Source organism: Oncorhynchus keta, chromosome 17 (genome assembly GCF_023373465.1).
Source record: "Oncorhynchus keta strain PuntledgeMale-10-30-2019 chromosome 17, Oket_V2, whole genome shotgun sequence".
Lineage (NCBI taxonomy): Eukaryota > Metazoa > Chordata > Actinopteri > Salmoniformes > Salmonidae > Oncorhynchus > Oncorhynchus keta.
The window spans coordinates 13,659,122-13,672,584 of NC_068437.1; the positions used below are offsets into that span (position 1 = coordinate 13,659,122).

Genomic DNA, 13,463 nt, shown 5'->3' on the forward strand with positions numbered 1-13,463 from the left:
ATATTCCTAGCAAGCAATGACTACATCAAGCTTGTGATGCGACAAACTTGTTGAATGCATTTGCAGTTTGTTTTGGTTGTGTGTCAGATTATTTTGTGCACAATCGAAATCAATTGTAAATAATGTATTGTGTCATTTTGGAGTCACTTTTATTGTAAATAAAAATAGAATATGTTTCTGAACAAATCTAGATTCATGTGGATGCTTCCATGATTACGAATAATCCTAAATTACTTGTAAATAATGATGAGAGAGAAGTTACAGAGCCACAAAGATCATACCCCCAAAACATGCTTACCTTACATCTCACCATTACCAATAGGAGGGGGGCGCTAGCATTTTCGGGGGTATGATATTTATGCCTCTGTAACTTTCTCATTCATTATTATTTATGATTCATTCAGAATTATCCACAATCATGGTATCATCCACATGAATATAGAAGTATCGAATAGTACGCTGGTATTTTTTACATCGCTGATACCAGGGGCACCTGTTTAGTAAAAAAAAAAAACACAATGAGTGCATTCATTAACCGAGCGCCCCAATACGCGCAACCGTGAAATGCCTTTTAAATTCAATGATTCTGAGGCCTGTCAGGCCTCCAGGGGAGCCCTTCTCTTCTCTGATCTCTCCGCATGTTCATATCACAAGCGGTGTGCAGCTCCAGACTGAGTTTGGCACGTCCCCGACAATAAAGCACTCCATCTCGGATTCGTCGCCCCGGACCTGAGGGTACCAGTAACTACCCAGGGTGCTATTCGGACATGCTACCTCACCAGGAAACTGCAGACTTTAGACGGGTATGATTTGGATTTGGAAATGCGATATTGTGGCCACTTAAATATTTTACAATCTATACAATCTTCATAGAGGCAGTGCCGAGATTCAAGGACACTTCGTACACAGGGTTAGGAAAGAAACGTTGCTGAACTTCCCTTTGGAGCAATTCTGCAATAATACGAAATGCTCTGAGACCACGTTGAATTCTGAGAAGCACCTGACAATTGCCGAGTGCACTTTATCTAATTGGACGAGGGTTTGACAACTATTGAATGACGCTGTCAAAGAACAATGTTTGAAACTTGTGAATTGAGGTTTGACGTTGGTTCTGTCGTCTCCGATTTGGTAGCCTAAACATCAATGGATACATCACTTTGGAATACAAGCCCCTATTGTCGCGTGTTTTAGGATACACAATGCTAGTACTACTATTGAGATTACTGTGCTTTTCACTTTGTAGAGAGGTTGTTTTCACTCACATACACCGGGAGAAGACAAAGACAAATGTTACTCCTAGACATGAGTATGCCGTCACTAACGGGAACGTAAACAAAACCAATAGTAGGCAGAGTTGGCACTCTGTGTATGGCAGAGTTGTCAACGAAATGGACAGTAAAAGGGTGCATACCTCAAGTGCATCGTCTTGGGATGTGGTTAGGACATGGGTGGATAACATGAATGGGACTGTTAATATGAAAAGAGTTATGAATGAAAGAGCAATAGTGCTCAAAGGCCATTCTTCAAATGGAACCGATTATGTTACGTTACTCGAGGATGGAAAGTCAGAGAGCCTCGAGGTGGAAAAGTTGGACACCGAGCAGCATGCAACCATGGAAACGCGGGATTTTGTATATGGCCATTTAAACCCCTCCATGAGACGCACGCGAGGAGGACACCACCGTAACGAGCACAAACGGATCTGCAGACACAAAAGAGGGACCGTAAGCCGTCGGAGAAGAAATGTGAAGGATGGCAGTAAGAAAGATGACAAAATAAGTGAGCCAACCATGCTGTCAGATGCGTCTTTGGATGCACTGTTGGCCATGTGGAAACCGCTGCCTAAACCTATGGCCCAGAACCAGTCAACAGACTTGCCATTTGATACCAGTGATTATGAACAGTTCACTTTGCCAGACCTCCAGGACTATACCACACTGATTCCTCTCAATCCTCAAACAAAGAGAAAATATGTCAAAACTAACTTTTACCCCATAACAGCAGAATCATATGCCTACATGATCATTTCAGTCATCATTTTTACTGTTGGAATAATTGGGAATATGGCAATCATGTGCATTGTGTGCCACAACTACTACATGAGAAGTATTTCAAATTCTCTTCTTGCCAATCTCGCCCTTTGGGATTTTGTTGTCATCTTTTTCTGCCTGCCGCTGGTGATATTCCATGAACTAACCAAGAACTGGTTGTTGGGGGAGTTCTCCTGTAAAATCATCCCCTATATTGAGGTAATTCCCACGAGCTATTGTGTTACTCGAGTGAGTGTTATGATTGAGTGTTGCAGTGAGGTCCCTGTTCTGTCACTTGTCATATCTACATTCTATTCGGCATGGTAGGTACTTCATATGACATGCAATGATCTGTGCTCAATTATGTGCACAGTCGGGTCTCATAAACTAGACATAGCATAGTAAATCTGGGCCACTGAATTTAGTATGATATGTTACGTTTGGTATGGTTACATGAAACTGAAGGTTACTTAAGGCAAAAAATAAAGGAGGATGGTAAGATCAGGCATACATATATCTTTTTTTTTACCTTTATTTAACTAGGCAAGTCAGTTAAGAACAAATTCTTATGTTCAATGACAGCCTAGGAACAGTGGGATAACTGCCTGTTCAGGGACAGAAAGACAGATCTGTACCTTGCCAGCTCGGGGATTTGAATTTGCAACTTTCAGGTTTCTAGTCCAACACTCTAACCACTAGGCTACCCTGCCGCCCCATATAATGCTAATGTCTAGCAACCCAAAGGTTGCATGTTTGAATCTTACCATGGCCAACTTTAGCATTTTAGCTAATAAGAAACTTTTAACCACTTACAAATGTTTAGCTACTTTGCAACTAGAATGTAAGCTAACCCTTCCCCTAAACTTAACACTTAACACAGGTAGCCTAGCAGTTAAGAGCGTTGGGGCAGTAACCGAAAGGATGCTGGTTTGAATCCCTGAGACGACTAGGTGAATCACCTGCCAGAGTGCCCTTGTTCAAGGCACCCTAATTGTAAGTCGCTCTGCATTAGAGCGTCTGCTAAATTACAATTTTATTTTTTTAGCTAAACCTAACTCTTAATGCTTACCCCTAGCCTAGCTAACGTTAGCCAGCTTGCTAACATTAGCCACAACAAATTAGAATTATTAGCATATCATATGTTTTGTAAATTCTTAACATAGTGTACTGGCTAGATTCAGAAGTAAATGCCCCTAGGCAATCTATGGTCAGCGATAGGGTTACAGTCCTACTTTCTCTCTAGTCTAAACAATGAGACAGTGGCCGTCAGTAATTACTGCACAGACCCACACCTCATATTGCATCAGTTTACCATGTCTATTTCAGCAGTAAGGCAGCTCTTTTGTCAGCCATCTATTGCAAAATATACAATGGTCAAATTAGGTGTTGAGGGATCACATAGACATTGTGCATAGCCTCTAAAATAACATGTTTTACAGAGTTACACAAATCTAAACACACATTAAAGTATATATATTGTGGCCATAGCATAGGTAACTAAAGCTTTCTGAGCAAAACATTTTTTAAGTAAACAAAAATTGGGACATTAAAGACAGTAAAAACACCAGGAAATCAGTTCCAAGTGATTTTAACTTAAGAAATATGTCCCCAAGTATTCTCACACATATAGAGATGCTACACAAAAATTATTACGTTTTATTCAAACATATATGTTTGGGCTTCTTGCGGTAAATTTGCAGTCTATAAATGATTTATTATTATGTTCCGGCCACTCGACCAACCGCTCAAGAAAAAAATCAGCCCGTGACTGAATCTAGTTGACGATCCCTGCCCTAGATCTTATGCATTCCAAGAACTTGGAACACCTTATACAGTTTGCAAAATAAACTGTGATTAAGGCCACACCGTAAAAATGATGCACCTCAACAGCTATGCACTTTCTTGGTGAAAGTAGCTTTGATTAGAATAAACACAGATCTGATGAGATTGAATGAGTATAATCAACACATTGACGGACCCACATTGTCCTTGATAGGCTAGGTGCAATTTTCCCTACTGTTTACACCTATCCAATCCTTTCAAATCTCCACAAGTGCAAAACCCTAGGACTTGGTGTACCTGTCTCTGTTTTATACAGTCCAATCCTCTCCTCTTCCACAGACCTCTTTGACTTAATCTCCCGCCTTTTACCAGTCTGTCTGTTCTCACAGTCACAGAAATGTACTTTGTGTAAGATGGATGAATCTTGCAGGGGTTCACTATCATACTGAGTGCCTTTCATGGGAAATGTGTTAATTATTTACCCGGAGAAGGAAGCACACTCCTTTTAGAAGAGGAAATCATCTAGATTTAAAAGATTCCACGGGTGGCTAAATACATCTGCCCGGGCGTACATATTGTACATGATGACAACAAGACAGATAAACCACGACACAAAGACCCAAACAATCCAAATATGTCTGTAAGCTGCTTAGTGACAGAGTTTGTAAGTCCAACATTTACATTTGACATACACTCTAATGCAGAGCAATTGAGAGCCTTACCAAAGGGCACATCGACCGATTTTTCACTGAGTCGGCTCGGGGATTCAAACCAGCAACCTTTCGGTTACTGGCCCAATGGTCTTAAACACTAGGCTACCTGCCGGCCTGTAGGCCATTTTAAAACCACAGTCCCAGACCTAGCACTTTAAGTCTCTTTGAGTCGCCTACCTTCATGCTAAGAACATTAAATGCATAGCTGCAGCGGCATCCTCATTATGTTAAGTGACTCGGTAATCAAGCATTTAATGGAGCGTAATTACAGAAACAGTGGGGACATTAATTCTAATGGTTCCTGTGGCAACTGAAGTACTCTCAGTCACATGAAAATGTGTCATTATGGACACAAAGGTGACAGAGGTTAGTTACACAAGGCCTGCCCGGCATTAACAGCTGGTGCGCAATGTCTAATATTAAAGAAGTCTCGAGGTATTGCTTGCCTGAGGTAGAGTACCTTTTGATAAACTGTAGACCACATTATCTACCAAGAGATATATTATTATATATATATATATATATATTACTATATTATTTGTCACCGTCTATTTACCACCACAGAGCGATGCTGGCATGAAGACCGCACTCAACCAACTCTATAAGGCCATAAGCAAATAAGAAAATGCTCACCCAGAAGTGGCGCTCCTAGTGGCCGGGGACTTTAATGCGGGCAAACTTAAATGTCACGTGCAACCAGAGAAAAAAAAAACTCCCGACCACCTTTACTCCACAGACAGAGATGCATACAAAGCTCTCCCCCGCCATCCATTTGGCAAATCGTACCATAATTCTATTCTCCTGATAACAAACAAAGGCTCATTTTGTTCAGGACAATCCAGGGTATGACGCCATGTCATCTTGTAACTGTACATTTAACATAGTGATCATAAACATTCACATGACATGATATGACATGAGTTTTATGACATTGAAATATGAAGTGCACATTTGAATTTAGAGTGTCTGGCTTGCTTGTATGACATCAAAGCGGTGTTTATTATAATAACGTAATAACGTATAATAACGTCTCAGATTTCAAAATACATAGATTCCTCTTCATTTAAAGCATTCCCTCACCCAGAAAATTAGAGGGAGGGATGGGGTCAACTTCCTGTTGCGTAGGGGTGCTCAAGTTAAGAACAGCTGTCAGTCAAAACCCATACAGTGCTGTGAATTGCAGAGCCTGAGCCCTGACATCATTTACAGCATGTTGCTGTACAGCCGCTGCGTTCCAATTTAAACGCTTATCAATGCCCAAATCTTCCATTTTCAACCCGTATACGGGTAGGAGTGTAAAGGGCTCCATACAAATGGTGCAGTTTGTGAAGTGCAACAGATCTCACTCACTCACTCTCTCTCTCTCTCTGAGGCCATAAGGACCAGACAGATCAAAGCCTGCCCCTGTACGTCTGACAGTACTCACAACTTATTTGGCTCATGCACTGGCTCCTGTGTTTACACCTTCCTCTGCCAAGGCCCATAAGGAGGCAGTCACAATGATCACGCCTAGCAACAAAAGAACATATCACTACTACACAGTCTAGAAGACAACACTCAATGTAAACTGCACATCTGCTGTCTCTGAGTTCTATGTGTATTAGTAAGAAGCAACCACATTTGCAACAGTTTTGTGGCTGTATTGTGATAGCAAAAAAATGGAGCATAGTGAAGATCTGGGTGTAGGGATAGAGATATTGCATTGAGATATTAATCTCCATGCCTCATGGTCTGCAGTTTGTGTTCATGTTATTTAATCATGAATATGAGCTGGCTCTCTTGCCAAGTCCATAACTCAATTAGGCTATGAAATGAGAACTGCATACTGTAACCATCGAGGACTGCAACTGGTCTCCCTCGCACACAGCACGATACACTGTGCTCCTTCTTTATCACGTTACAAAGTCACCGATATTATAAGCTGTTGCTCTAAAAATACATGTAAGTCTAAAGTTCACCCTTTGGCATACAAATGGAGTCTCGTTAAAACAGTATCACTCATAACACATTACTCATGGCTACTTTCAAACATCAGTATGGGAAATGAGGATCTAGTGTGCGATGAAGGACGGAAAAATCTGTTTGTCATTTATTAAAACAAGTGTGGACATTCGAGTTCTCCAGTAAGAGAGCTGTCAAAACAGAACCTCTTCATGGAAGATGTCTCTCCCTCTCTCTAAAGCTGTTGACGTCTATTATTCTGTGCTGTACCATTGTCATTTGAAAATTGTTCCAACGCTGGTCTTTAAAACATGGATGGTTTACAGTGGACACATTCTTTTGGTCTTTTCAGAGAGCAACGTGGCTATGGGGCCTTGGTATATTATCCAGATTCCCAAGGTGCTATACAATAAGGAGAAGTATCTGGAGACTGGATACATTTTCTATACTTGTTTCTCAATCAAAAACAAAATATATCTCACTGTATTGGTAATGTGCAGTAATAACACATTAGCTGGATAGTATCTTACCTTCTCCCTTCTCTTTGTCCTTCCAGGTCGCCTCCCTAGGGGTTACCACCTTTACCCTGTGCGCTTTGTGCATCGACCGCTTCCGCGCTGCCAACAACGTCCAGATGTACTATGAGATGATTGAGAACTGTGCCTCCACGGCCGCCAAGCTGGCCGTTATCTGGATCGGGGCTCTCCTATTGGCCCTGCCAGAGCTCCTGATCCGCCAGCTGGTCACCGAAGATGGCGAGCCTCCGGATGTGACGCCCTGCCAGCGCTGCGTGGTTCGTATCTCCACTGAGCTCCCTGACACGCTCTACATGCTGGGCCTGACCTATGATGGTGCTCGCCTCTGGTGGTACTTTGGCTGCTACTTCTGCCTACCCACGCTGTTCACCATTGGCAGCTCCCTGGTGACCGCCTGTAAGATCCGGAAGGCCGAGCGGGCCTGTGTGCGCGGCAACAAGAAACAGATCCATCAGGAGAGCCAGATGAACTGCACAGTTGTGGCTTTGGCCATCCTCTATGGCTTCTGCATCATCCCAGAGAACATCTGCAACATCGTCACTGTCTACATGGCGGCGGGTATTCCCAGACGTACCCTGGACATTCTCCATCTGGTCAGCCAGCTGCTGTTGTTCTGTAAATCGGCAGTGACACCTGTCCTGCTGTTCTGCCTGTGCCAGCCCTTCAGCCAGGCATTCCTGGACTGCTGCTGCTGCTGCTGTGACGAGTGTGGCCCGCCCAGATCTTCCACCTCCGCCACTTCCAGTGAGGAGAACGAGCACGAGTGTACCACTACCGACCTGGAGCTGTCGCCCTTCAGCACCGTCCACAGGGAGGCATCCTCCTCATACACCACTGCGGCGACCCACTGCTAAGAAGGGTCAAAAGGTCATGACCTCCATCAGATGTTACAACTGCCCTGGGAAGAGGTCAAGAGATCGGACTGTAAACCTATTGGGCTTGTTTCCCCGGCACCCGGATTAAATTTACTCCATGATGCTAGCTAGTCTGGGGATATGCTTAATCTGAGTCTGGGAGACCCTTACAGTTAGGATTAGTAAATGTTTGAATCCCAACTATTTAGGAGTTTAGAGGGCACGCCCTATTCTAAATGTTCACTTAATTTCCTGAATTGACTTTGAATTTAATTGACGTAAACTCTGGTGAACATATGTCTCGGTTTACTCAAATTGTGTTTATATACAGTTGAAGTCGGAAGTTTACATACACTTAGGTTGGTGTCATTAAATCTTGTTTTTCAACCACTCCACAAATTTCTTGCAAACTATAGTTTTGGCAAGTCGGTGAGGACATCTACTTTGTACATCACACAAGTAACTTTTCCAACAATTGTTTACATATAAATGATTTCACTTATAATTCACTGTATCGCAATTCCAGTGGGTCAGAAGTTTACATACACTAAGTTGACTGTGCCTTTTTTAACAGCTTGAAATATTCCAGAAAATGATGTCATGGCTTTAGAAGCTTCTGATAAGCTAAATTACATCATTTGAGGCAATTGGAGGTGTACCTGTGGATGTATTTCATGGCCTACCTTCAAACTCAGTGCCTCTTTGCTTGACATCATGGGAAAATCAACAGAAATCAGCCAAGACCTCAGGTAAAAAATAATTTGTAGACTACAAATTCATCCTTGGGAGCAATTTCCAAATGCCTGAAGGTACCACGTTCATCTGTACAAACAATAGTACGCATGTATAAACACCATGGGACCACGCAGCCGCCATACAGCTCAGTAAGGAGATACGTTCTGTCTCCTAGAGATTAATGTACTTTGGTGCGAAAAGTGCAAATCAATCCCAGAACAACAGCAAAGGACCTTGTGAAGATGCTGGAGGAAATAGGTACAAAAGTATCTATATCCACAGTGAAACGAGTCCTATATCGTCATAACCTGAAAGTACGCTCAGCAAGGAAGGAGCCACTGCTCCAAAACCGCCATAAAAAAGTCAGACTATGGTTTGCAACTGCACATGGGGACAACGATCGTACTGGTCTGATGAAACAAAAATAGAACTGTTTGGCCATAATGACCATTGTTATGTTTGTTATGTTTGGAGGAAACGGGGAGGCTTGCATGCCGAAGAACACCATCCCAACCGTGAGGCACGGGGGTGGCAGCATCATGCTATGGGGATGCTTTCCTGCGGGAGGGACTGGTGTACTTCACAAAATAGATGGCTTCATGAGGGAGGAAAATTATGTGGATATATTGAAGCAACATCTCAAGACATCAGTCTGGACGTTAAAGCTTGGTAGAAAATGGGTCTTTCAAATGGGCAATGGCCCCAAGTATACTTCCAAAGTAGTGGCAAAATGGCTTAAGGACAACAAAGTCAAGGTATTGGAGTGGCCGTCACAAAGCCCTGACCTCAAGCCTATAGAAAATGTGTGGGTAGAACTGAAAAAGCGTGTGCGAGCAAGGAGGTCTACAAACCTGACTCAGTTACACCAGCTCTGCCAGGAGGAATGGGCCAAAATTCACCCAACTTATTGTGGGAAGCTTGTTGAAGGCTACCCAAATGTTTGACCCAAGTTAAAAATGTAAAGGCAATGCTACCAAATACTTATTGAGTGTATAACCTTCTGACCCACTGGGAATGTAATGAAAGAAATTAAAGCTGAAATAAATCATTCTCTCTACTATTACTCTGACATTTCACATTCCTAAAATAAAGTGGTGATCCTAACTAACCCAAGACATGGACTTTTTACTTGGATTAAATGTCAGGAATTGTGAAAAACTGAGTTTAAATGTACTTGGCTAAGGTGTATGTAAACTTCCGACCTCAACGGTATGATAAATTGTCCATTTGTTTACAGAAACCATACGGAAAATAATGTGAATAGTTCAGTTCAACATTTTGAATTTATTAACTCACCTGTATATTTTTGAATTTGCACTGATATTTACCATCTTTATTTTGTTTGTTGTTGTTTTTTTGTCATGTTTTTCTTTTCTTTTGTTGTCTCTTCCTGCTGTCAGAGTGTCTCAAATGGAAAGCAATATATTGAAATTGTGGGTCGTAGTGTTTTGTGTTTTGCTGATAATGGTGATTCTTGTGAATCAGTTCAAAGTTATTCCTAGCTCCCTTGCTATGTAAGTATATTATTCCGTCTGTATTTGATAGCAGAAAACTGTGCGATACACTTCAGTCAGCCAGTAAACTTACTGGAGTGGTGTTTTTTTTTTAACTCACTTTAATAAATAAATATAAAAAAGAGTTTGACTGAATGTTTCTTTGACAAAATGTAAATTATTCAATATCTTCATATAAGGAATAAACAACCCATTTACTATTTAGGGATTAATATACCCTATCAAAACTGCTAACCATTACTTTATCGTTTTGTCTTGGGAACTAAACATTTGTGATAATATTCTCCAGAGGAGAGTGGTTTCCTGATAATGGCCAGTTAGCTTTCATAGAGGGGGAGCTGCTCATCTGGCCACCGTGTCATCATCATTATCCATTCCCCAGAGTAAACACAGCAGGCCTTGTTCCCTACCCGTCACCAAGGCAACCTCTGGAATCTGCTTCTCAGATGTCTCTGTGACTTCATGGTCGGCCGAGTGGCAGGGAGTCAGGTCAGATGGTAGGATGGATGGAGAGAACGGTTCACGGGATTGGACTTAACTAGGGTATGGTGCATCTCATGCATTAACATGAAGATGGTCTGTTATGGTCGGTTGTTGGCTCCCTTGAGCTTATTTCAGACATATTCCTCGCTAACTGCTAACCAGAATGTTTCTGTCTAGTTCACTTCAGCCGTCCTTGTATATTTATCCAGTTTCTGAGGCAGTGGCAAAAATGTTTCCTTGGAAAACAGTATCCTAGAATCATGTGAAGATTGAACATTTCTGGAACATGCTCAACTTGAATGTCAAGCTTTAAAAAAACGATGGTCAAGAAACATATGCGCAGATAGGAATGGCATAGATGGACAAAATAATATTTTAGGCTAAACTGAATTGTCTCTGTTTAACAGGTTTATACATGTTTTACAGTATTACTTCCTGGTCCTGATTTGTAATACATTAGCAAGATATTGCCTGCTTGCAATACTACAGTAGCAAAACAGCCTACAATAAGGTAGCCATCACTTCCATGTACAGTCCAACAAAATGGTGGATGAGTTTTTACACTCAGTATACAAAACATTAAGAACACCTGGGGGTGCGACTCAATATTAGGAAGGTGTTCCTAATATTTGTTATACTCAGTGTATATAATTCATCCACCGTGTGTAGAGTCATGAAGGCCCCAAATCATTTGGCTGTCAGATCTGATCTTGTTATGTAACATAACATAAAACCTTATTCTCCTCACAAAATTCTCATCTGAGACGGTCTTTAATTTTCAATCACTCCCTCTGTTCTTGATGGTAATATGCATAGTAACTTTTTTTTCTCTTCACATGAAGTAAAAGGCTGCACATAGTTCACGGTAGCTGAGGGGGCATTGAACAACAACTCATTTTCCAGGTTAAGACAACCCTGAAGAAGGCACTGCATGCTGAAACATTGTTAAGGTTTTCCCGTTAAATTGTTGGGAGTATATGGAGAGTGTGTAACTTTCTTTCTTTGTTTTTGTACAGGGCAACACATTGCCAGAAATTAGCCATCATTGCTCAACATTTTGCGTTTTTGGTGGTATTTTTCATCTTGGCTAAAGGTGAGCTGCAGATAGAACGGCATGACTCCTGAGTCCAGCTGTCAGAGAAGCAAAATCTGATCAAAAGCTGAAAAGAAAATGCTCCCTAGAGCTTTTACCCTCCCATATTCAGTCTTAGAGTGGGGTTATTTTGTCTGCGCAGTGTATTGATGTTGATGTTGGATGTTATGTTATGTGCCCATGTAATGGGATGATTTATTTAAATCCACAGGCAAAACAAATTTGTTTGGTTCTGCATTTTCCCTGAGGCATTTATTATAACTGAACATGGCAGCTGAATGTGGTTTTGATGCTAAATTGATGGGCATTTGTCGGTCGGCCGTTGGATCCATAGAGTTACCATAGTGTGTGTACATCTTCAACTGAGCGTACCTAAAGAAATCCCACCACACTTTTCATTGTTTTCACAATGATGATCAAAAACAAGAAGGATTTACAATTTGCCAATTGGCCAGTATAATCGCAGTAATTCTTCTCCGTGAAAACGTGAGAGGCAGGGTTGGACATTCCTACTCCCTAGTTGCAATTAGAGGTTCCTCTATTCATTTGGAAACAATAGCTAGATGGTACATTGATGCATTACCGCTAAACAAGTTGCTCAGTGACCTTAGCCTAACTCCTTTCAGGGTTACATGGGATGGGCAGGACATTCTGTAAAAGCCCAAAGAGAGATGTGATCAGTATCCCTCATGGTTGGCAAAGAGCCAGGGTGCAATGGCAACCAAAACCTCATTTGTGATAGTATACTGCCACATGCAAACGACAGTGTGAAATTAGAAAACAGTAACTGTGGATGTAGACAGCAGAGTCTAAAGCAAGTATCTAGTCTTACAGCTGGATTCATCAGGGTACTTACTATACCTTATTTAAAAATGCAGAAATACAACTTCCACTTTTTTTAAATATATATTTTTTGATGTCCTTGACTTGTCTGCCATTGGTCTAAAACACATTCTCACCTTCTCACATTATGTTATGATGTACTTCTCACTCTGTGGTATTTCATTGATAAAATGTGCATTTGGCATCGTTCGAAGACTCTCATGCATTTTCATTAAGTCTTCCCAGTCAGAAGATTGTCATGTGTGTCCAAACCCACACATGTTAGGATGTGTAATTCAACTGCACAAGTGAACAGCCATTCTGTTGTAAGGGGAGTGGCTCATGAATATTTAATACCTGTAAGCTCTCATTGTTTCTGAGATGACCTGACACTTCAGGGCAACATGGATGGTCCACATGGATATAGTCTGTGTTTTTATATGTGATGTGTACTTTGTATTCACCTGTATGTGACATGTGTATCATGGTGCTCTCCCATGTACATAAACAGTTCTTTGTTTGGATTATGGCTGCTATGTCAACATGCTCATCCACCAATGTTACAATGTGTCCATGGTCAGCAGGGCTGTCCCCCGAGCTCTGTCAAATCCCCCTATATACGTGCACACAGACATCTACTATGAGCTCTAACACTAGCACTCTGTCCGCATGACCAGTTGGATGTTCCTCAAGAGTCTACTCTAATGCGTGTTTGCATGCACATCCCAAAGGCCCTTGGAGGAATACAAAGCATAGTACAGTATGGCTGACATGTCATGTCACACCATCCTGTGGGCAGTGCCCTGTGAGTGCGGGCACAGACGGGGCTGTCGGCTCGGCTCAGCCCTGTTGTTGTATAATCGGATCCATCTGATGGAGCGGATGGCCCTCCTGGGAGGACGAGGGCTTTATTGTCTCGCCTCAGCTCTTTGTTGGATTGTTTCTTCATTTCTAGGTCAC

General features: G+C 41.8%; 1 protein-coding gene across 2 annotated transcripts; it reads left to right on the forward strand.

Moving 5' to 3' along the window:
* The first annotated feature begins 580 nt into the window (after positions 1-580).
* On the forward strand, positions 581-10,226 carry LOC118396112 (prosaposin receptor GPR37-like). 2 transcript variants are annotated; one of them, XM_035790231.2, is made up of 2 exons: positions 581-2,249; positions 7,023-10,226. In XM_035790231.2, exons 1-2 carry the CDS (start codon positions 1,200-1,202, stop codon positions 7,854-7,856), a joined length of 1,884 nt encoding a protein of 627 aa, XP_035646124.1. In that variant the 5' UTR covers positions 581-1,199; the 3' UTR covers positions 7,857-10,226. The 2 variants fall into 2 exon arrangements, with proteins under 2 accessions (XP_035646124.1, XP_035646125.1); XM_035790232.2 differs by having other exon boundaries at positions 589-803.
* The last annotated feature ends 3,237 nt before the right edge of the window (positions 10,227-13,463 follow it).

Excerpts from the sequence above, each read along its gene's own strand:
- LOC118396112 (XM_035790231.2), top strand. The coding sequence starts at position 1,200 with ATGCTAGTACTACTATTGAGATTACTGTGCTTTTCACTTTGTAGAGAG. Across the intron at positions 2,250-7,022 it reads AAATCATCCCCTATATTGAG|GTCGCCTCCCTAGGGGTTAC; the intron begins GTAATTCCCACG and ends TTGTCCTTCCAG.